The 24,521-nt window shown below is 39.6% G+C and overlaps 3 protein-coding genes across 5 annotated transcripts in view; 2 read left to right on the forward strand and 1 right to left on the reverse strand.

Moving 5' to 3' along the window:
• Nucleotides 1–1,030: 1,030 nt before the first annotated feature.
• On the forward strand, nucleotides 1,031–16,846 carry Mul1 (mitochondrial E3 ubiquitin protein ligase 1). Its single transcript, XM_028182334.2, has 6 exons — nucleotides 1,031–1,314; nucleotides 2,272–2,429; nucleotides 3,335–3,492; nucleotides 3,910–4,183; nucleotides 11,300–11,507; nucleotides 14,278–16,846. Exons 1-6 carry the CDS (start codon nucleotides 1,198–1,200, stop codon nucleotides 14,395–14,397), a joined length of 1,035 nt encoding a protein of 344 aa, XP_028038135.1. The 5' UTR covers nucleotides 1,031–1,197; the 3' UTR covers nucleotides 14,398–16,846.
• On the reverse strand, nucleotides 16,842–19,885 carry Ctu1 (Cytosolic thiouridylase subunit 1). Its single transcript, XM_028182379.2, has 4 exons — nucleotides 19,695–19,885; nucleotides 19,035–19,574; nucleotides 17,551–17,755; nucleotides 16,842–17,370 (listed from the first exon to the last, which is right to left on the reverse strand). The coding sequence occupies exons 1-4, from the start codon at nucleotides 19,740–19,742 to the stop codon at nucleotides 16,862–16,864; spliced, it is 1,302 nt and encodes a 433-aa protein (XP_028038180.2). The 5' UTR covers nucleotides 19,743–19,885; the 3' UTR covers nucleotides 16,842–16,861.
• A 768-nt stretch (nucleotides 19,886–20,653) lies between these two features.
• Nucleotides 20,654–24,521, forward strand: part of melt (ventricular zone expressed PH domain-containing protein melted) — a 29,965-nt gene continuing 26,097 nt past the window's right edge. For 2 of the 3 annotated variants that reach the window (XM_028182339.2, XM_028182340.2), the window contains exon 1: nucleotides 20,655–21,047. In XM_028182339.2, coding sequence (XP_028038140.2) covers nucleotides 20,943–21,047 — 105 coding nt within the window. In that variant the 5' untranslated portion in view covers nucleotides 20,655–20,942. Of the gene's footprint in view, nucleotides 21,048–24,521 lie in introns of all 3 variants that reach the window. The other variant, XM_028182341.2, reaches the window with a different exon arrangement.

The raw sequence follows: 24,521 nt of genomic DNA on the forward strand, positions 1-24,521 counted from the left end.
TTTATAGCAATAAAAAAATTAAAAGTTAAAAGAACTCAAACGAATCAAAACTTTTGTTATTTCAGAATCTATTCACGCGTCGAATCATGATTTTGTTAACATTCACAACAAACACACACAAATAAAAACAGGCCTCAGATTTTAAATGTAACATTAATTAAAAATCCGAGATATCCAATTATGAGTGAGTGAATTAATTGAGTTTAGTTATTTAGCTTAGAAAGAATTTCTTTTATTTTTGTTATTATTGGCAGTAATCAGATAAAGCTGTTTTTTTATCTTATTCACCTGATATCTTACTCTTGCTCAAAGATCATTTTGAAAATGTTGATTAAATAAAATTGTATTAATGCATTTCCAGTCCTTTTGTTTTCTATTTTTTATTCTATTTTATGATTTTGTTTCAGAGTTGTGATTTTTAAGGAAATTAAATAATAATTTTCTAAAATATAACATGCACATACTTTTTTTGATCATTGTATTGTTGATTATCATTCACGTCACATCGCTTCGGAATAGAAACCAGCTTAATTTACACTATGTTGTGTATTGTGCTTAAATTATGGATTGTATTCATCATTTCGGTCCATATAAATAATTATATGGCACCTACCTATATATCGCAGTACTGCGAGTTGACAACCCTTACAAATATCCCAATTTAACCCTTAACCGTGTCAATTTACCCCGGACGCTGGGTAAATTGGGACGGCCATTATTTTACCGATTATTTCTTTAAAATGAATAATTAAAATAATGTAACGGTTTTTATCACCTAGGTACGTTCAAGACTCAACTTATTTCTTTGGTTGAGCAGTGACTATTTAATTGGAACTATTTTAAAATTCAATCTGAAGGTCGATTTTGTCCCTATTTACCCCATTGTACGGTACATACTGTGAAGATATTGAAGGTCTTTGTACCATTGAAGCATAACTTTGTACCACTGAAGTATGAAAGGTCTATGCTTTGTACCTCTTGACCACTGAACTCTTGACTCTTGAATCATTAATTTGTCATGTACGTCAATGTCAAACGAATTAACTTGACACTTGTTGACAATAAAAAATTTAGATCTGTTTTTTCCCTAAAAATGTACAACAATTATATCATTCTTCAAAAGTCCCTGAAAATTACTTAACATGAGCTGATGTTGTAATGTTTAATTAAAGCATTAACACAATTATTTATTAAAAAATGGATTTTTTTTCGGAAATTATAGGCGAGACGGTCATTTTAGGGTTAGATTCATTAATATTGGGATTCTGTGTGAAGCAGCTGAGCAAATGTAAACACATCCTCAATGCTTTACAGGTAAAGCTTTGGCTTATTGAGATAAAGAAAAGTACAATAAGAGAAACAAATCTGAAAGGAAAATTGACATAAAAGTAAATAAAATTACATGACTTCTTCATCAAAAGTAAAATCAATATTTAAAAAGGAAAGACCTTTATCTTGGCTTAAAAAAAGAAATAATATAGCACATTAAAAAAGCAAACTATAAAGTTTTAATTATTTTATTTATTTATTATTACATTTTAAAGTTTTAAATATCTTATTAATTCAGTTAGTTTTAAATATTTTATTAATAAATATAATTAGAATTGTCTTTAATAAATTACAGATTTACATACATAATTTTTTTAGTAATAGTTTGCTAAATTTATAGTCCGATCCCATTTATTCTAAAAAAAATTTTTAAATTTACAATTTTATAATTGGGGTGGTGTTGTAAGTCCACATACCCATGTGTTTGACTCTATCTGCCACGAAGGAATCATGCTAGTTTGAAGGGGGACAGCTGTTCTAAAATACAATTGAAAATTATTCCTAAAGTTTTAAGTTTGGTGGCTTTTCAATTAATCTTCATGATAATGATAATTCTGTGATTACACATGTACAGTAAATTTTATTTAATCTCATGTTTTTATTGTTGTTATATAATTTATTTAATATTATCTTATTATTCGTTGTGTCGTTTATATTTGTTGGAAGATATTTTACTTGTCAGTTAACTGTGAGTATTTGAAACATAGGAAATAATAATAACAATAACAAAAAAAAAACTGCAGTTAAACCCTAGCAGTAATTTTTATTATATCTACAACTTGTATGAAGTAAAGAAAATGTGGTACATTGTTAATAATGGTTAAATAGAAATATCTGTACATAATTTCTAAATACTAAAGAAACATCCTCCTCTTCAACATTTAAAAATATAAGTATTCATAAAAGTCTTAGAAGAAAAATAGAGCAACAATTTTTTTTCAGACAGCACCAGTTCTGGAGATAGACTCATCAATTAACAAAGAATTAAAGAAGTTCCCCAATAGCACAATCCCATATGTCGTGATAAGAGGACTGGTGAAGCCGCTTGGCACTCCTATCACCAGTAATTACAATAACTCCATCACCGGTGTGGTGCAAAGGTAAATGTATATTTTTTACAAATGAAATAGAGACCAGTCTTAAAAATTGTATCTCTTTCCTAACAAGAAATTGTGAATTATCAAAAAACAAAAATCTGAGCAAACTCTGATTAATGTAATTTATCCACTGTCTGTTTTATTAAAAAGTACATTTTTAGGACTTGTCAATTGTATTGCAGTTCATATTATATTGTGGTTCATTACAAGTGATATTTTCATTTGAAATACCATAATTGGAACCGAGTCTCTCTCATTCTCTTCCTAGTTGTTCATCCCAGAAGGTGGTGGGTTTAGCTTTCCTTATTTTTCTGCTCCACTTGGCTCTATCTTCAACATCATCATCAGTAACATAGTGTCCCCTCTTGTCTTTCTGCATTACATCAACTGGGGAAGTCAAACTACATCATTGGGGCTGACCGAATAACATAATCAAACTATGTATGTTTGATGATGGGTTTTACTCGCTCTATGTCTTTTTTTTTATTGCTCTTGTAGGTATACGAGCACACAGCCCACCTCACGGTAACTGATTAACGCCGCTCATGGATTTCGATAATGCTAGGGCAGAGTGAATTCATTGCCTACCTCTGAGTACTCTCTGCAAGCCTTGTTTGTAGAAAGACATGTCATTGTCATAGGGCTTGGGAAGGGAGTGGAGGAGAGTTCATATAGTGTGGATGAACTCTGCTCTGATGGTGGGCGGTGCGATCGTAAAGACATGTTTGGATCATATTAAAGAATTTCCCCGAGTACGAGGATCCTATGTTTTATCCCTTTTCAATCTTTTAGTTTTTTCTCTTTTCATTATTTGCCTTGAGTCCCTGATAAGTCCTTGATAACAAAAATTGTTCCTTGCTCTGACAAATGATCATAAAAATTTGAGTTCCATTTATATTGTGTTACAGATTAACAATAAAAGAGCATGTAATAGCCAGAACATCGGCAGGCTTCTGGTCAGACCAAACCCGGACCATTCATGAAGTGTGTAATTCGACTCCATTTGTTCTCAACAATGGGAAATACAGCATAGAAGTTGTTGACGCACTAGCTGCTGAATTACTTGGTAGGTTTCGATAAATTCGATTCTTTGGTTTTCGCGATTGGTAGATTATAATCATTTTATCATTAGCCACCGACATCCCTAGGTGATCTGGGCAGCAATCAAAATAAAAACTTCCAATTTTATAACAGGCCATAAGCCAGTATTTTTTATGTTTTTTCAATTCACATTATGCACATCCACCCTTAGTAATGATATCTTTCTTCATAATTTTCATACACCATTTTGTAGAGGTTAAAGGAATATCTCTATTTTCCTAAACGATATCACATATTAATATGATAGATAATATCTGAGTGACTGGTGTGGGCTGTGAAATACGGTTATAATTATGACAAAATTATTATAATGTTGCCATACTTTGCTATCTGGCTACGAAACCCAATAAAAATGATGGTCCACCAAAATTATTTCCACCAGATATGGACGTGATTTCGGATAAATTCGAACCGATGTCTCCTGGTGTTATCGATCACGTATGGGGCTTCTTCTCCGGCGTGCGTCAGCGAGGACTCCAGACTATGGAGGAGATGCTTCGAGACGGCTCCTACATTACTGCCATCGGCGAACTGAGCAAGAGCAAAACAGGCGCACTAAAGATCCAGCCTCCCAGAGACGGCCTACCGCTGTACTTGACCACAGCCACGAAATCCAGTTTGTTGAAGAGGTTGGCCAGTTCGAGAGATTTTTTGAGGTAACCTCGTTTTTTAAATTGATAACTTCTTAGCAGGTAAACCGTTACGTTACGTAACGCGTTACGGCACCAGTCTATCTGCCTTCCCTTTCTCTCACGCATGCGGCAGCGGTACTGAGAGCGTATGTAACTCCTAACTATTTATATTTATTTATTTAATATATTTTGTACACACAGCTGTTAGAAGAAACACGACAATAAGGATACAGAGTACAAGGGCACTACTTATTTCATGTTGAAATCTCTTCCAGTAGGCCCGCAGAAGGAAAGCAGAATTAAGAACACAAACCTAGTACATACAGTAAACATTACATATAATAATATATACATATTACAAGATACAAAACAATATATATACGTACAAATACACACACACATATATATACTTTTATTTATATTTTTCAATTTATGTTACAAGTTTGTTACATTATCATCTTCATATCCATAAAATTTAAGTGATAACCTAAGCTTTTCTCAACAATGTCAATATTAAATAGTTCAACTTAGATTAGATATAAAGGATAATGACGGGATACGGGGTAACATTTTTTTTATATTCTGTTGGGCGAGCAAAAAGAGGGCGAGCAAAGCGAGGACGCAGTAGTTGATAACTCCGGATTTTAATAACTCACATTAATATACACAATCATTTACAAATGTTCTATGTTATAAATGTTATTGTTATATGTTAATGTTGTAATTAATAAATGTTAATGTTAAATGTTACGGTCGCGAGGACCGAACCCGACTTCCGCGGACTGGTTTGTTGTACGACTGCTGTTACTGTTCAACTGCAACTGTAAATAAACGTGCAGTGTGGCGTTATTGCTTGCTAAGATGTTCGGTCGTATTACACCGAACATCTGTATAGATCTAATTTAAGCAATAGGTAATTCATGAAATTTTGAGAATGTGACACCACACAATTTTTTTTATGCTTGAGATGGGGGACGAGCTCACAGCCCACCTGGTGTTAAGTGGTTACTGGAGCCCATAGACATCTATAACGTAAATGTGCCACCCACCTTGAGATATAACTTCTAAGGTCTCAGTATAGTTACAACGGCTACACCTTCAAACCGAAACGCATTACTGCTTCACGGCAGAAATAGGCGGGGTGTTGGTACCTACCCGTGCGGATTCACAAGAGGTCCTACCACCAGTAAGAGAGAGATCTCACATAACTTCACATATTCATGGCCACTCCACGAATTAAGAATTTCCTAAGGTGCCACAATAATACATAAGCGCACTTGATCGTGTGGCCTATAATAATACCTGAGCATATATTCTCGTGAGTATTGTAGATTCAGGCGATTCAGGAAAATAGGCACTAATCTTCAAGTATTATAGATGTATACTCTGTTCATCAGTTTCTATTAGATTCTGCGAAGCACCGCTCTTGCTAGGGTCAGTGTTAGCAACTCTCCGGTTGAGCCCCGCGAGCTCATCTACAAACATTAGGGTGAAGCTGAAGCCTCTAATGCCTATCAGCATAAGAAAAAAAAAAAAATTCTATTTAATGGTGGTGGGACGTATTGTAAGCTTGCAGCGGTAGGCATCAGAATCAGCAGCCGATTTCTACCGCGAGGTAGTCAAGTCTTCCCGTTTGGAAGACGGGACAGTCGTTGTTCATTACAATTGGATCATTGACCTTATGGCAAGCTGGGCGACGGCATCCAGGTTGTAACGTCTACGGGCCATGACCTCATTGACAAATTTAGACCAAATGGAAACATTAGAAATAGGCATTAAAAAAAAGCTAACTTCATAATTGCCTACTTATTAAACTAAATCTCTGTTTAAAACCGGTTCAACAGCACAGTATCCGAACATAAAAAAAATTATAAATTTAGAAAAAAAAAATCAGCATAAGTGATTTAATCGCGCCTTGAAACCAGTTCGGTTAAATAGCTGCAACATTTATTCTAAAAGCTTAACAGTCTGTAATCGTTGCATTAAGTGTATAACCAATATTAAATTGAAACAAAAATCTGAGAATTAAAAAAGTATTTATTATAACGATTAAAAACATTTAAAAATAAACAGTGCTGCAACATTAGTGCTATCAGAGATGTATGAAAGGTTTGCAATGTGAGTTGTAATTAATATAATATCAATAAAGAAATTGGCTTAATTGTAATAAAGAATAATAATAATAAAGAAATTGGCACTTAAATGTCTATTTCTAAACTTATCTTGACCGATTGAAAGTGCAGACGACTTTGATATTTAAAATCTAAAGTGCGTCGTGTTGATCCGGGCCCTTTCCTGGGTCAGAGCTCCCAAACACTGGCTTTCTCATTTTGACTCTATACAAATAGGGTCGACTTCACGGATTTGTATAGCTCGTTGATCTATAGAGGAATTGCGGTGCTCTCTGTGTGATGCTATACACTTCATTACGAATGTTCTGGGGAATTAGTTACCTCCTTTTACCGTTTTAACCTCGTCACTAAAGAGCAATTTATTCTTATTGTGCGCGCGGAAGCGCTAGTCACCTCCTGAGGTATGTGGCGGGGTGAGACGGGGGAGGACGCGATTGACAAGACGTACACGATTTTATATTTAAGTGCAGATAAATCTCAGAATAACATGTTAGAATTAATGTAATGGGTACCTAATTGCAATATTGTATTTTTCTATTTCCTGGTAAAACAAAAAATGCGTATTTAAAAGTGTTTATTATATTTTATTATTTACGATACAAAACAAATTAGCAAATTAACATTTCTTAATAAGTAAATAAAAAAACACTATCACCGTTATAGTACATTATAAAAAAAAAAAACAATTTTAATTTTTTTATCAACAAAAGCTGTTAACATTTTCCGCTTCCGCGCACACTATAGTACTCAAATCGTTGTTTTTGTAGAGATCGCTTTTGTTATGATAAATCCGACCCAGAATGAACTACCTTCTTCGCTGTTTATTGGGGGATGAGATTTCTTCAAACGAAGTATGAAAATCCTTCAACTTCATACGGTATGACTGTGCCTTGCTGATGTTCATGACCACCAGTAACTGTTAACCATCCGATGGGCTGTATTTTCGATATTAGCTGCCTGAAGGGATAAACTACATGTGCAGCTCGTATTCAGAAGACATGAGTATATGACCCCAGTTCCCTCGAGAAACTAAATGCCGATATCTTCCAAGAGAGTGATTGTATACGCAATTTAATATAGTTGTTGCAAAGTACGACTGCGAGCCGCCCTTAGTTGTGTGAGTGACCAATCTGTATACGCGTCAATGTAGGCTGTATGTACTGACCTCCGTCGGGTGCATACTTTAACGAAAATGTGTATTTACGATTACAAACTACAAATAAAGGCCACGCCCGCTCGTACTTTGCAACTATACCTACTTAGGTTTTTGTATTTAATATTTACAATAATATAAACTGACTAGCGGCCTGCTCCGGCTCCGCTCGGGTCTTTAACAAAAATTTCAACGATATTTGACGTTGTTATATTTTTTAAATAAAAGAACACTTATTGCGGCATAACTGTAATAGTTAGACATATGCTGTCGCGACACTTTTTGTAAATAATAATGTATTCTACAAAGTCGTAGTACATTATTTTATTCTATCATCTTTAATTTTCGCAGGGCACGCGATGTCCCGGGACCTGGGCGGGCCCCCGATGCGCACTCTGCGTGCCGTGGGTTCCGTCTGTGGGGGAGTTTTGCTGGACTTCCACCGGGCGCGTCCGTAGGTGGCGGATAACGGGCCTCTGGGAGCAGTCATACTCCCAGGGGTATCGCTCCTTCTCTCTCGTTGTGTTATGGCGGGAGAGATTGAGCGACGTGGACCAAAACCAGCAGGGGGGGTTCTGGGCTCTCTGCGCCCTTCACCTAGTTGAAGGGTGTCTCTTCCGGGGATGCCCGGGCCCCCGACTTCTTCCTTATTATTTTGAGTTTGTTTTTACTGTCTTTTGGTTTTCTTTATATTTTTGAATTAATTTATGTTGAGTTTGTCTGTCCTTATCTTCGTTATTATTTTGTTCTTTGTGTTTTGTTTGTTTACTATCTTCACTCTTGTACTGTTGGTTACATTTTTATGTTAGATTTTGTTATATTTTCCACTTCTTTCTTTCTTTATTCTCACCCAATCCCAAGTTTTGACGCCCGGCAACGGGACGAATGGCTGGTGGTAGACCAGTCTCGAGGGCGTCCTAGGGGACCGCACCCTAGGTAAATAAAAATAAAAAAGCATGAGCATGTCCAGCCTGAAAAAGTTATTACCCCAGGAGGGTACCTCTTGCTCTGCGGGAGGAGAATCCCTCCGTGCGGTCGAGAAATCGGCCGCACGCTGCCCCTCGTATTCTGGGGGGGGCACAAGCTGTTCCGGGAAAGAGTCCGAGAAGGACGGGGAGAAAAGGAAGAGGTCCACAAGGGACGAAAGAGAAACGGTGCAAAACGAAGACCGGAGGAGAGAAAGCAGCGTTTGCTCGGAGGACAGCATGGTGGTCAGCTCCTGCTGTTCATCACCAAAGAGAACGACGCGCAAAAGGGCAAAAGGCTCGAAGAACGCAAGCTCCGACAGCAGTACCGAATCGGAGGCGTCTAGGTCAGGATCGTTGGTGTCCAGGACCAGACCATCGAAGAGAGGCCGAGGTCGTCCTCCAACGACCGGCCAATACGTGGGATTGGCGGCGGCGAAGCAGGCATACTTAAAAGCTCAACGTGAAGAGCTGGAGCTTCGCGCTGAACAGGAGGCAGTGGAAAGCGTGCACAACCTGCGTGAGAAGAGGCGCGCAGTACATTTAATATCCGGGAACATAACAGCAGATCCCGCGACTAGGCTCCAGGAGACCGCCCAGATGGCCCTTACCATCGCGGCGAAAGCGCGCAACCCGAAGGGGACGTACATCAAAGCCCTTAAGGAGATGGCCACAACAATAAAGGAGGCCACGGAAGATCTAGCTTCCAGATCGGCCAACGAGGAAACCCTGAGGCTGCAGGCACTCAGCGAGAGACAGGAGGCGGAGATCCTGCAGCTCAGGAAGGAAGTAGAGGACGTAAGAGCGGAAATGGTGCGCCTCGCTCAGACGACAGCGCAGCCCACTCCCGCCCCAACACTGCCAAACGAAGACGACGAGCGACACCTGCAGATAATCATGCGAGCAGTCGGGTCCATGCTGGACGCCCGACTCGAGGGTCTGGAGGCCCGTCTACTCCCAGAGCCTCGCTTGCGACCACCTTTGGCCGCTGACGCAAGAAGGAGGAGCAGAGAGAGCGAAATCGATCCAGACACTGCAGGTCTTGTGTCGGAGGCGACGCCGCCTTATGCGGCTCTGCCCCAGCTTGAGATCAACAAGAAAGTGAAGCCCAAGAAACAGAAGGGCAATAACAAGAAGACGACGCCGTCAGCTCCACCCGAGCCGCGCGCATTCCCTCCGGCCCCCGCTGCCCTTACGGTCAGTTGGGCGACCGTTGCGCGTAGAGGAGCACGGCCGAGAAGGGAAAAGGAGCCAGCACCGACGACTAACGCGGAAGGCCAACGAGACAGAAACCCTGCCCCGCTCAAGCCTAAGAAGAAAGGTAGAAAGAAGAGACTTCGAACTCCGCGCTCGCAGGCCGTTATTCTGAGGCTGCACCCGGAGGCCATCGAAAAGGGGCTCTCCTACCGGGAGGTGCTCGCCGAGGCGAGGGCCAGCATCGACGCCGGAGCCTTAGGGATCCCCATCGAGAAGGTCCGGTCAGCAATAACCGGAGCCAAAATACTCATAGTGAGCGGCGAGGACCAGATCGCGAAGGCCGACTTGCTGGCCGAGAAGCTCAAGGAGGTTCTCTCTTCCAAGAGAGTAACGGTGACAAGACCGATGGTGACCGCTGCAATCCGCATAAGCGGACTTGACGATTCGCTGACGGAGGAGGAGATATGCACCGAGCTTGCGCGCATCGGCGAATGCTCCATCGATGCAGTCAAGGCTGGCTCTATCAAGCCCGGATCCGGAGGAATGGGCCAGGTTCTCGTTCGTTGCCCGATAGCAGCGGCGAAGAAGATTGTTACAGTGACGAAGCTGCGCATCGGGTGGAGCGTTGTTCGCGTCCACCTGCTGGAGGCCCGGAGGCTACAATGCTTCCGCTGCCACGCGTTGGGCCATGTGGGTGCGCGGTGCCCGTCGTCGGTCGACCGCAGCCACGACTGCTACCGGTGCGGACAGACCGGCCACGTGGCATCCGGATGCACACTGGCACCGCGATGCGCCGTCTGCGCCTCCGCCGGGAAACCAGCGGACCACACTTCGGGGGGCAAGGCATGTGCAAGGCCCCCGAGAAAACCGAGGAGAGAGGACGTCGCTGCACCCGCGGCCGCACCCGTTGCTGCAGACCGAAGTCAACTCGGCGAGACGACGACTCCGATGGACGTCCAGCCTCCGTCGGGCACAAGGAAGACCGGGGCTTTATGAAGCACCGGGCATGCCGATGAACCGAGGAGGAAGTCGTGAGGAGGAGGTCGTGGACCTCGGTTCGTAGGCAGTGAAGGCGGAGCGGGTGGTGCGGGCAGAAAGCCCCCACCCGGCTCCTGCAGGGGCCGTCGATTGCTGGGTGCGGGGGCGCCCGGTGCTCGGCACTAAGGTCCTGTGGGGTGGTGGTGCGCTGTGGCTCCAGTGCGCCCCTCACGAGTCGTGGAGATGAGAGGGGGAAGAAGTCCCCGGTGGCAGATCCCGCCCAACGTAACATTGGGGTGGGAGCCGGCGAAGGCGGGCCTATGGCGCGCACATGGCGGTACCTGGGTCCCCGCCCAGCCGGAGTGGAGGAGCTCGTTGGGGTTATAAAAATAGGGCACGCGATGTAAATAATATTTTATGTAATTTTTTTACACCTTGGGTTACATTATTGGAGTAAGGATAGTAAGGATCCCTAATTTTTTTCAAAAAAGATTATAGCCTATGACACTCGGGAATAGTATAGTTTCTAAACAGTGAAATAATTTTTCAAATCGGTTCAGTAGTTTCGAAGGCTTATCAATACAAACAAACAAACAAATCTTTCCTCTTTCTTCTTTCTTTTTTAAATATAAAAAAAGGTATAGAAAAATCATAATTTAGTTGATGTCTACGATAACAGTGTTAATCAAAATGGTATGTATTATTTTTATTACAGAATCCTGGTGGTAATATTCGGTGCGGTGGCCGTGGCGGCATCGTGCAGGGTCGCTTACAAGTACGTGAAGCGACGCAAGCGACGCGCGCTCGACGACTCAGTGAAGCAGCGGCTGGCGGCCGGGCGGCGGGAGAGACGAGCCGTGGCCAGGGAGAAGAACTTGAGCGAAGTGCAACTCTGCGTTGTCTGTACAGAGAATCCTAAGGAGGTACGTTTCGCCACCCCCCCCCGCCCCTTTTTTTTTTCAAATCAAATCAATTTTTTTTTATTCAACACTAGCTAACCCGGTAGACTTCGTAGTGCCTCAATCTATAAATAAAAGACCTAAACTTTTGTATAAAATAAACTTAAAAAAAACAAAAGGAATCTATCCAACGGGGGGAACGTCAAAGGAAAAAAAAATTTGTTATTTTTATTTAATTCCGAGTATTTTAATATTTATCTACCTTTTAAACCTTCTCTGGACTACCACAAATAATTCAAGACCAAAATTAGCCAAATCGGTACAGCCGTTCTCTAGTTTTAGCGAGACTAACGAATAGGCAGCGGCTTGGCTCTGCCCCTGGCATTGCTGAAGTCCATGGGCGACGGTAACCACTCACCATCAGGTGGGCCGTATGCCCGTCTGCCTACAAAGGCAATAAAAAAAAAATAGCAATTCATAATTATTTTTATTTAACATAAATGAAAGTACAAACATATTGAACGTCAAAAAGAACTACCGACAATTCACAGAAACTAGCCTCCGTCCTGAGAAGGACTGGCAAGAAACTCAGCAGGCTTGTCTTTTTTTTTTAATATCCATTTTTACAAGGAGTATAGTAACCGGCAAACATCTTGAGCAAATGACCTTGACTGCGCAGACCCGAATTTTAGATCACTTTGGTGGTGAGGGTGAGGCGCGACGGCAGGGGAAATCGTATCGAGCGCTTTATTGGTAGATCAGTCGAACCTTGCGTCCCGCACCGCGCCCTCATTCCGCTTGCTCCCAAAAGTACGCTTGCGTACAGTGGAAAGTTATTATATTGTTAAAGTCTATCGTTATTAATCGTTAAGTTATTTGTTATAATTACTTGTGGACTTTGTTGCCATTGCTATTTGTTGAGTGTTTGTTGATTTTTTATAAAACATACACTATGCCGCGACAAACCGGTGTAGTATTCAAAAGAAAGGGTAGAAAATTTGTGTACGACGTATATTGCTTCATTATAAAACAGGGGAAGAATGATATGGAAAAATTAAAACAGACTTCGGAAGTAACAAAACCATCAGTGAGGACTGTTAGGTGCATTATTAAGGAAGCTAAAGGCTCTGACTTGCTCGCCGTGTTTCTGACTCCGGGTAAGAAAAGATCAGGGAAGAAGAAAGTTACCGGAATGGATAGTTTCGTTCAATCTGTAATAAAAAGATGTAACCATAATAACTACATAACAAGCAGCGAAACTCCGTACCGTAGAAAGGCTTCGAAAATTTTAAAGAAGATATATATTTTAATGGCTCGGAATGAAGCTTACGACGTATTATGAAAGAGCTAGGCTTTAGATGGAAAAAAAAACAGAAAATAATCGGAAGCTGGTAATTGAAAAAAGTAACATTCGATTACTACGAATCGAATATCTTCAAAAAATAATTAATTATAGACAAAAAAGAAGATCGAATCGACCGAGTTGTAAACTACACCGATGAGCCCTATGTCGACTAATCACGATAATAGCGACTCGGGTGATGAAAACAGTGATGATGATGATGGTCAAGATTATGATAACGAAAAAAAATATACAAATACCAACTTCGCTTCAACTGAACCAAGACCTGGCAACAGCTCTAGTTTTGACTTAATAGAAGGAATATCTATTTTACCCCAAGATTAAATTATTACAATTATTAACCTAAATTTTTTGTGGATGTTCTAATAAATATATAAAAAAATACATATGTTTATTTTAATAATTTAATTGCATTATGACGCAGAGTAAATAATGTTTTTGCACGTGAGTCTACCATGCGCAAACTTACCCCCACTACGTCAACAAATGCTCAAGAAGTTTGCCGGCTATTATATTATAACGTAACAATTATTGCAATATTGAAATGCCCGAAGCGAGCAATTCATTCCCAACCCATTTGGGTTCCGTTTGGGTCGGGAGCCGAACCTCCTATAATATGCCCGCGCCTAGGGGTCGCGCATGGTATGTGGGACTGGACAGATGTTACAAGCGGACCGCGGGCTCAAGGCATGGAATTCAGGACCCTACCCATTAATCAACTCCCTTGAACTCTCGCCTAAGCGTCCGATTCCCCCTGAGGTCAGCACGGGCGGGGTAAAAATGATACGAAGACTCCGGACGTCAGCCGTCTCGGTCAGGCTGCCTAGGCAGTACCGCTGTGTCCTGGGATACCACGCTGGTCCTCTTGGTAGTCCTCTGGGTCTTGGTAGTCGCTCTTTTCACAACTATGGTTTGGAAGTATTTACTCCTTAGAGGCGCACTTATGTCCATACTCAGTCCCATGTTTCAACATGTCGTAAGTTTTTTTACAGGCTTTGTTTGATATGTCGCTCTCGTTGTTTCTCTATTAACCGGTCATCGTTCTCGTCGAACCCGTCGCTTGCGACGAAGGGCTCGACGAGTAAATTAACCCACAGACACAGCCCACTGAGTTTCTCGCCGGATCTTCTCAGTGGGTCGCGTTTCTGATCCGGTGGTAGATTCTGCGAAGCACGGCTCATGCTAGGGTTCGTGTTAGCAACGTCGTCAGGTTTGAGCTCCGTGAGCTCACCTACTAGTTAAGGTTACGCTGAAATTGCCACTCGAGGCTATTAGCTTAGGTCAACAACCCCACATATATCTTTATTAAAGAATAATTATCCTTTAAAGACTGGCTGTCTATATTATGCCGCGTCCTCATGTCTATTATACTTAACACAGGCAGTATCGCGGGTACAACTAGTTAGTTAAATTGTTGATCTTCCTTTTCAGATTATACTGTTACCGTGCGGTCACGTGTGTGTGTGCGAGGATTGCTCGGACAACATCACGGACAACTGCCCCATATGCCGTAAAAGAATAGAATCCAGGGCGCCCGCCTTCATAACATAAATATTATTATAATTATTTATTTAGGTGTAAGAAGGAAATCGCTCTCGAAAACGAAGACAGAGTTAATACTATGACACTATTTTTTACTGGTGGTAGGACCTCTTGTGAGTCCGCACGGGTAGGCATCACCATTCTGCCTATTTCTGCCGTGAAGCAGTAATGCGTTTCGGTTTGAATGGTGGGGCAGCCGTTGTAACTATACTTGAGACCTTGAACATATATCTCAAGGTGGGTAGCGCATTTACGTCGTAGATGTCTATGGGCTCCAGTAACCACTTAACACCAGGTGGGGTGTGAGCTCGTCCATTAAAAAACAAAAGATCATGTCAAAAGCACGTGTTCGATTTTTTTGCTAATATTTTCGTCATTTGAATTTTTCCAAATATAAAATAAACAACACTGAAATATACCATTCTGCGGAATGGCCGTTGTCTACCCGCGTTCGAAGATGGCGATGGCGGTGACTGGCTCTTCCGTTTTGTGCCCTGAACATTACGGGGCGCGTAATTACGCCTAGCAAATAAATCTTTACTGTTAATGTTGAGGTATAGGTACTAATTAATAACATGAAAACTATATTTATTTGTTGTTTCTACTGTTTCCGTTTCGAGAGCGTCTCCATCACTCAGTATTGTGTTAGTCTAATTTAGATAAAATTCTGCTGCACCTGAATTCTTGTGTCTTTCGATCGTGACGATAAGATTAATTTTTAAGCTATTGCATAGCTTTAATCGCGGGCCTTGAGCGCGGCGACCGAATCATGAAATTGGGTAACGAAAAAAACCTAACGCCCCTCACTCCGCCTACCATGTAGCTCGCGTTCAACACATTCACACGTTGCGCTTGTGTAGTGTTTGTGAATAAGCGCGTGGCGTGACGTCACACTGCATGCGCATCATGAAAAGTCTGCCCATCTCTCTCTCGCGCGGTCTAGCTTATGAGTGTGAAGGGGACAATTGAGTCGTCTATTATCAAAGGTGGCAATCTGTGCATTTGGACAAAAAAAATTTATTGATATGTCAATACAGATTGATTTGAATATAATCGTCTCCTTCAAAGACTACGGTTCAAAACCTGCATTAAATAAAGGTTAATAGTTAACCTGTTATTTATCTAAGATGTCGTTCCGAAGAGTTTTGTGACTGCCGATGGAATACAAAGTCAATAATTCGTTTTTCTGATTTACCAATCATTGTCCAAAAGTCAGATTGCCGCCTTTGATAATAGTCGACTCAATTAAGGTTTTGCTTTTATTAATGTTTAATATAGCGTGGTCTTGTTTTATTATTGTTTTAATAAATTATCATTGTCTAATTATGGTAGTTTTCCAATTACAAAGCATAATGCGACTCAGTGACGTACAATGACGAATTATGCTGAAGCTTAATTGGAACGTGAATTAGTTTTCAAATGCATCAGCAGAGTGCGCTAAGTTAGCACAATCTTAATTAACATTGATTATTTCAAAGAAACTACGACGAAACGAAAGCCTTAGAATTTTTTTCAACATTAAATAATATTACTAACGATAATATAAACAAAATTTCGATCAATGCCAACTTAAAGAAAAAACACTTGTCAATTTTCTGTCACTGAGTCGGTATCGATTGCGAGTATCACGCGAGAGCAGTACTTTTGAGAGTGCTCGATTGTGCGCAGCGTTGCTGTAGTTGGAACATTCAACGTTGAGCATTATGCCGCATAATGCGCTCTTGTGCTGTAATTGGAAAACTACCTATAATTGCGTAAGTTGATAAAAAATGCTACCTATGCAATGGCTTTACCGCGGCGGTTGCCGAGTGTTTTTTATGAAATGTTATAAATTTCAAATTTTACAATTTATGTAATGATGCGTCAATTAAATTTTGTGTTCACGACAACTCTGTTAATAACGTTTTTTTTTTATTGCTTGGATGGGTGGACGAGCTCACAGCCCACCTGGTGTTAAGTGGTTACTGGAGCCCATAGACATCTACAACGTAAATGCGCCACCCACCTCGAGATATAATTTCTAAGGTCTCAGTATAGTTACAACGGCTACCCCACCCTTCGAACCGAAACGCATTACTGCTTCACGGCGGAAAAATTGGTACCCGCCTGCGGGATGCGAACACCGGTGCATCGCTACACACGAATGCACCGGACGTCTTATCCTTTAGGTCACGACGACAAAACGTTTTGACGTTGTAAATAGTGTTGGTAGGCCCTGAGGTATGCTGGTCTACCAATATAAGCATATTATACATATTGGTTTTAAATATTAATTTTGCCCTACCCTTGTAACATAGTATTAATTTTCGTTTGAAAACTGTAATATTTGGAATTTTATCTAAATCAGGTAACCAATGTGTGTCGTGTGTTGATGCTAATAGTATGTAAATAATAATTTTATTGTTATTAAGAGCCTTTTTAGTGGCATGTCGAAATAAATAAAAATCTTTGCAGATAATTAAATTGATTTTAATCAAAACCCAACACCCAGTCTCCCGCAACTACTGGAGCAAGTGTCGTCTTCATCTTGATGTTTGATTTCTGAGTCATCAGAGTCTTCTTCGTCAAGTCTAACTTGCGAGTTATTGTCTAACGAATACTTATCTAGTACTGTTTGAAGTTTTTCATTATTCTTCTCAACATTACGTTCAGTTTTATTTGTACAGCAATTTGTACCATTACATTCTTTTTGTTTGAAACCATTTGATATGCTTTTACAAGTTTTACTTGTTTTATTATCAGTAATATTACAGTCTTCTAAATCTTTGACTGCTGTTTCTAAATTATTCTGCCTAGTGTTGTATTCGTCAAGTAATTTCTTCACTTTAGAACTTTTACCGATTCCAAGTTTCGGTAACCCTTTATTTAAGCCTTCAAGCAAAACACATGCTTTGCACACTTCCTGCGACGACACAAAGTTGCATCTTATGCATAACCTCTGGGTCGGGAGTGACACTTCTTCTTTTATAGACATTGTCTCACCTGTAATGCAAATCAAGTTTTTCACTATAGATAATTCTCCTTTTTAATTTGAATAAAATAACTGTAGCAGTGCTCTTCCCTACTATATAAACTATATAGCGAAATTGTCAAAATAATACTTGTTCGTGACTAATGAGAAAAGTTTTTAGTGTGTATGTATGTGTTTTATCTTTTACTCGCCTGAATAAATAATATCCATTATGCATGACGGCCTTATCTTTTCCATGTCCTTGAGCAAGGCGCGTGCGTGTCCTCTGTAAGCGTTCGGTGCGAAGACACACTCTGTAGAGAAATATACTAATTTCTTGTAATGTGCGTACATTACTATTTCCTTCTCATATGTATATTTAAGAGGTTTTACTCTTGGTATTGTACCTTCGCTGCCCTAAAATAATATGCATATATTTAGAAAAACTAGAGGTCCCGCAGTAGTCGAAATTCGACTATAATTAATTGGAATTGTAAGTTTGTACACTATTATGATTGTATTTTATACTTCTATAATCACAAATTTCGCCAAGACTACCCTATAAAAAAATATTAATAAAGACAAACAATATTTAATCTATTCTCAATTTGACCACAGACGTCAAGAACAAAAGTTTGACATTAAATAGTATGCATGCGTGTGTGCGTCAAATACATGGTATGTAGTGTGTGTAATGTTTTCTTTTTTGATTTAATGTATCTTTTATGAATTATTTTAAAAAAATATTAGCATTGTGCACTTCTTCTCTATATTCTCTATAAGTGTGGAAAATTTCATAGTTCTCCGTTCGCGCAATTTTCGTAAAAAGGGATACAGAGTTTTTGCTTCACGTATTAGATTCTGTCTATTCCACCCATGAAACAATCATGAGTTCAGGTGTCATTTTGTGCTTTCTATGTCTATGAAGTTTGATCAATAGCAATAAAAGCTTTTTATGAAAGTAAATATTCTTCCACAATATTGGAGTACACTGGGTAATAATAATCAAACCTACATACATATACAATAACTAGTGCTAAGAAGTAATTATACACAATAAGCAGGCTGAGAGCTTGTTCATCTGATGATATGATAAAAAGTATAACATGACAATCTTCGACTTCTGCATCAAATAGTGTCATGAAAATCATACTCGCTATATTTATAAATCATTATTACTAAGCATGAGACGTGATATGCACATCCACAAAAGGATAGCACCCTTCTACCAACATTAAACAGACAGTTCACAGCAAAGTGAAATTGTGCCTATTTTGCATGTAACCAAGCTGCCTATTTCTACTGAATTTGCACCTATTTGCATCAGTAGGTATATAAAACTGATTTTTTTCCCTACCTAATTCACCGGTAGTCTAAGAAGCTATTCCAGCGATGCCCGGACGGATAAATGAGCTCACAGGCTCAACCTGAGAAAATTTCTCAACGCTAGCCCCAGCAAGAGCAGTGCTTTGCAGAACCTACTAAGAAACTTGATGGATCAGACGGTGGACGGTTACCACGCTTGAGGTACCTAAAAGCACTGAGAGTGGATCTGGGGGATGCGATAAGAAATGGGTGACGACAACTTTCCATTGTCCTGTCAACTTTGGATAAGTATACAGCTGCATTATTTTTTATTACACTACAATTAATAATTTCGTTCAGTAGATAAAGGAAAATACCATGTGTGCCTTACAGTGCTTATAGCAGTACACCTCTTCAGTCTGGCTATGTCTCCTCTAAGAACATTCATGAGAACAGTCTCGGCAATATCATCTGCATTGTGACCGGTCGCTATACATTTCACATTTAACATCGCAGCACCTCGGTCTAGTGCTTGCCTTCTGAACACACCACAAAATGTACAATTATTTTTTCTTCCAATTTGTGCCACTATTTCATCCATTGTCCACCCATATAAATCCTTGTAGGAAAGTATTTTAAGCGGCATTTCATAATCATCTCTGTTTTGTTTCACTGTTTCAAGACTGTCGTCCCGATATCCTGTGATACCCTCATCGATGGAGAGTAACATCAGGTTTAAGCCATAGTTGTATCGTTCATTGAGGGTTTTGAGTGTATGTGCGAGGACCGTAGAGTCCTTACCACCAGAAGCAGCAACTGCAACGGAGTCTCCTTTATTGAATAATTTGCCTTTTGTGATGGTGTAGTGAATTTCTGTTTCGAACGCCCAAAAAAAACATTCTTTACAAATTGCGTCTCCTGTTTTCGGCCTCTAAAATAAACATTTGAGTTGTTTAAGTTTTTAGTTACAATGTATTTTATCATAATTATTTTTTATAACATATTAAGAGTGCTTTTAGTGTTTCTTAACCTAAAACTTTATTATTACAACCTTCAGAACTGCATTATTTCCGCAACCCCTCTTACAAGGCACTGGCATTTTAGTGACTAATTTTAATTATTTACACAACGTTTGATTTCGTTTTTTGATTAACAACACTTTTTTCACTAATAAAATACTTTATTTGTAAACGTATGAATGATTTCCTACTATTAGTGGATTTTGTGTTTAATCTATACCTGTTGTGTCTAATCTATAACTAGGGATTGAGATCTGAGATTGCTCTATTGAAAAATCGATTTATAATCGAACCAGTCAAGAGGGTAGAAAAAGTAGATTTAGATTTTGCTGTTTCGGATGAAATGCAAGTTATTTAATTGTCACCTGTGAAGTAACAGTTTTCGAATTTTGAAATGTTTATAAAAATGCTTAAAACAGATGATTGTCTTCTCTTCAGTCATGATTAGTGCTTCTCATCTAGACACGGACAGTGAAACATCTTAGGGTTTTATAAAAATAAAATATTGTAATAGTGTTATTACACTGTGTGCAAAATGTTTGTAATATATGTTAACCATGAAGTCAGTGTTTTAAAATAACCCCTCTCCTCCAGAACCCAGTCCCCTCAAATAGGACCGTCTAATATTTAGTTTTATAAATTTAATCAATTACTTTTTGTTCTTAGTCGTTTGCACTCATGGAAGCATGGTCGCTTTATAGCTTAGATGGGTAGACGAGTTCACAGCCCACCTGGTGTTAAGTGGTTACTGGAGCTCATAGACATCTACAACGTAAATGCGCCACCCATCTTGAGATATAAGTTCTAAGGTCTCAGTAAAGTTACAACGGCTGCCTCACCCTTCATACCGAAACGCATTACTGCTTCACGGTGGAAATAGGCAGGGCGGTGGTACTTACCCGTGCGGACTCACAAACTCACAAGAGGTCCTACCACCAGTAAAAATGATTTCTCGATAAACCCCTTTTCTTCGATCTTCCATCGATTTTCATCCCTAGTCTTCAAAAAGTAAACGTCAAGTAAAATAGAATAGATTGTCTCGTAAGTTCTTGGTTTCGTATTTTACTTATCGCTTTGTTTTTTTATTTATTAAAAGCCTTCTTCGAATTTGTATCACCGAATTTTTAATTTTGATTAGTTCATTGGTATGAATGTTAAACCAAAACCTGACGAATGTCTTCCAGAAATTTGTTGATGTGTCTGGTCGGATATTTGACGGCGAGCTCTATGGTTGTGAATGTTGTTTGTATTTTGTGTGTTAAAATAAGTATTCCAGCACCATGCATGAACTCTTGAAGCACGTACTGACCGAAAGGGACCTTACGAGAGCTGGCGATATTTTTGCTATACCGGATTCTGAGATTGTTGACGATCTAAATGAAGTGGTGAGTGTTTGTTGTAAAAATCCTTAGAAAAAACTTGTCTTGGAGTTTAAAAATATTATTACACAGTGCTTAGTTGATTGCAGTGTAGTGTGCAGTTGATTTCTTAGTATTCTAGTTGAATACACAGTTTTCGAATGAGGGACTGGTTCTATAAGAGCATTCCTTACTGCTTTCTGAAGTTTTCCACTGTATTATAAATAACCATTATATTGATTCGCATTTCCTACTTATAATAATACATTTATTTTGAACATAAGCTTATAATCATGTAAATAAATATCAGTTTACAAGTTTGATTATGCCACTACAAAACTATTTCTTTTTATTGGTATACTGGTGTTTAGAAATACTTAGATTTTGTGTTTATTGAGTTGATGAAGTTATTTATTTATGTTTCAAATGTAGAATAGCCATTATTAGAATGTAATTGTGGCTTAGACCTCCTGTGGCTTATGTTACCCATAGATTACCTGATACCCATAAAACTTGTTGGATGCTATATCTATATATCGTCGGCTTATTGCAAGAAGTCATTAAGTGACATATTCATTATTTTGGGAAAACGGCATTTTAGTTGGAATTAGTTAGTGGTTATGTTGATTAGCCCATATTATCCTTCATACATAACTACAGTGAAAAAAACTGAATGTTTTGGATTGCTTAATATGTATATTAATTAAAACAAGTGAGGGTCGGTAATCATATAACATTATATATTATTTATAAACTAAAACTAAAAGTTAATGACTTCTTGCTACTGTAAGTCGGTTTTATATGTGAATTAATTATTTCTTAAATTAAAATAAACCAACAATATACTTTTCAAACCTTATTGAAATAAACAAAAACGAATAATAACATAATAATCAAAAACATTTTTTTCATAACAGTTGACGTAAGAACTTGCAATAGCTAATATTGCTAAGTACTCACGACAACTTCGCAGTCTCAAAAGTTGTACATAATTTTATTTTTATTTTATTGCTTAGATGGGTGTAAGAGTTCACAGCTCACCTGTTATTAAGTGGTTACTGGAGCCCATTGACATCTACAATGTAAATGCGCCACCCACCTTGAGATATAAGTTCTAAGGTATCAGTATGGTCACAACGCTGCCTCACCTATACAAAGGAGGGCCATTTGGATTGTTGATAATCCCATTCTCACGTATCGTTTGGAACCTCTGGGTCTGCGGAGGACTTCGGTTCCCTCTGTATTTTGTACCGTATGTTCCATGGGGAGTGCTCTGAGGAATTGTACGAGATGATACCGGCATCTCGTTTTTACCATCGCACCGCCCGCCACCGGAGTAGAGTTCATCCATACTATCTGGAGCCACTGCGGTCATCCGCAGTGCGTTTCCAGAGATCTTTTTTGCCACGTACCATCCGGCTATGGAATAATAGCCGGATGGTACGTGGCAAAAAAGAATAAGCTCCCCTCCACGGTGTTTCCCGAGCGCTATGACATGTCCTTCTTCAAACGAGGCTTGTGGAGAGTATTAAACGGTAGGCAGCGGCTTGGCTCTGCCTCTGGCATTGCTGAAGTCCATGAGCGACGGTAAACACTCACCATCAGGTGGACCGTATGCACGTCTGCCTACAAGGGCAATAAAAAAAAACCCTTGAAGCCGAAACGCATTTCTGCTTCACGGCAGAAATAGGCGGGGTTGTGGTACCCACCCGTACGGACTCACAAGAGGTCCTACCACCAGTAATTACGCAAATTATAATTATGCGAGTTTATTACACGATGTTATTTCTTCACCGTGGAAGTAGATCGTGAACATATTTTGTTAAGTACGTATTTCATCAGAAAAATTGGTACCCGCCTGCGGGATTCGAACCCCGGTGCATCGCTAGATACGAATGCACCGGACGTCTTATCTTTTAGGCCACGACGACTTAAATAATAAACTAAAAATAATTTTCTTCTCCCTGTTAGTCAATCACTCATGTATTCATTCAATAATGTATTTTTTAATGAAAATTAGGAACTGAGCTTAAACACCATACAAAAACATAAAACAAATAAAAAAAGATCTAGGTTAAAAAAATCTGTATCAGAGGTTTCTTCTTCAGGAAGATAATTCTTTATCAGGTATATTATTATACCAATGGTGTATCTCTGCAGGCTAGGTCTTTAAAATTGGAAACGTAGTCATACCTATATTGAACAATTTTAAGTCGGTTTTTCCAAGCTTGAAGCATTTAACCTTCAAACACTGTAGTCCTACAGTGTCAATTGACTTATTAAACATTAATTTGTTTCTCAACTCTTTTAGGCTCAAGATATCAGAGTGGCTCATTAGGTACTATAGGTTCATACGGCGTCTTTGCTGTTTTTTTTTTCTTTTTTAGCTTTCTGTTCGATCTAGCCAATCTTAAAACATTACAGAGGTCTATCATAGAAAAAATTGGCATAAGACACATTTGATTCTCGATAGAACTATGCATATTATCGACCTCCATATTATGTGTGTGGCCCAATTCTAAATACTTACGTTCAACCACCTCAAGGTGGGTAACTTGAACTAAGTATAGCATTAAGAATAACAGAAACTGATTACGTTCTTGCATAAGCTCGCTGAGTTTCTCGCCGGGTCTTCTCATGGGTTGCGATTCCGATCCGCTAGTAGATTCATTCACGAAGCAGCTGTTCTTGAGTTGTTAGGTCTTCTTCGGAGGCGCACGGACAGCTGTTAGCAAATCCCACCCCTCTTGCCTGAGCCTTTGCTAGCCCACATGTCCTGGTGAATCTGGAAAGGCCTACGGGCCACCAGTAATCCTTCAATCCTAAAAAAATATAAAAAAGCCTGTCTGGTGTTACAGTGATTACTGCAGCTCATAGAGATCCAACGTGAAAGCCACCACCCATCTTGAGACCCGAAATCTAAATCTAAATTGTTCCGTATGCTGCTTCGCTTCGATGGTGGTACCAACTCGTACGGGCTTGCCATACGCCATACCAACCATCCTATCAGTAAATACAAGTTGGCAATCGTAGTCCACTGGTATGATTCTCAGATAACGATGTTGCCCGTTCTCCAGTGTATCATTTAACATCTTCTACACCCGTGATGATGCTATTGTAGGTCAGGTGTTTGCTTGCTAGGTTGTGCGAAGGTTGTTCAGAACTTCAATTGCTCCAACATCTTCCTTCCTCGTCCTTGTTTGAAACATTTATTTCGTTGCATTTTGTCAGAAATCATTAACTTGTATAACAGGCGTGGTAATCAATGTATCTCGCCGCAAACTGAGCGAGCGAGGCAGTACTCTTTCGTCCCGCGCAAACCCTCCCTCACCCGTGTTCGTCGGTTTCGTCTTATGCCCCGTGTTTCCTAGACAAGCTGTTTTGTCGCATTTCATCAAACCCTATATAACTCACTAAACTACAACCGAGGAACCACGTAGCCTGCAAGAAGTTACTATGTTCTTTTAATCGATGTTAACTTATTAAAATCATGCCATCAAC

This window comes from Bombyx mandarina, chromosome 10 (assembly GCF_030267445.1).
Source record: "Bombyx mandarina strain Sakado chromosome 10, ASM3026744v2".
NCBI classification, from domain to species: Eukaryota; Metazoa; Arthropoda; class Insecta; order Lepidoptera; family Bombycidae; genus Bombyx; species Bombyx mandarina.

Coding starts and splice junctions, on each gene's coding strand:
- Ctu1 (XM_028182379.2), bottom strand. CDS start 19,742: ATGCCAGTGCCTTGTAAGAGGGGTTGCGGAAATAATGCAGTTCTGAAG. Junction 19,575..19,694: donor GAAATAATGCAGTTCTGAAG/GTTGTAATAATA, acceptor TGTTTATTTTAG/AGGCCGAAAACAGGAGACGC. Junction 17,371..17,550: donor AATGGATATTATTTATTCAG/GCGAGTAAAAGA, acceptor TTTGCATTACAG/GTGAGACAATGTCTATAAAA.
- Mul1 (XM_028182334.2), top strand. CDS start 1,198: ATGGATTTTTTTTCGGAAATTATAGGCGAGACGGTCATTTTAGGGTTA. Junction 4,184..11,299: donor AGTTCGAGAGATTTTTTGAG/GTAACCTCGTTT, acceptor TTTTTATTACAG/AATCCTGGTGGTAATATTCG. Junction 11,508..14,277: donor GTACAGAGAATCCTAAGGAG/GTACGTTTCGCC, acceptor CTTCCTTTTCAG/ATTATACTGTTACCGTGCGG.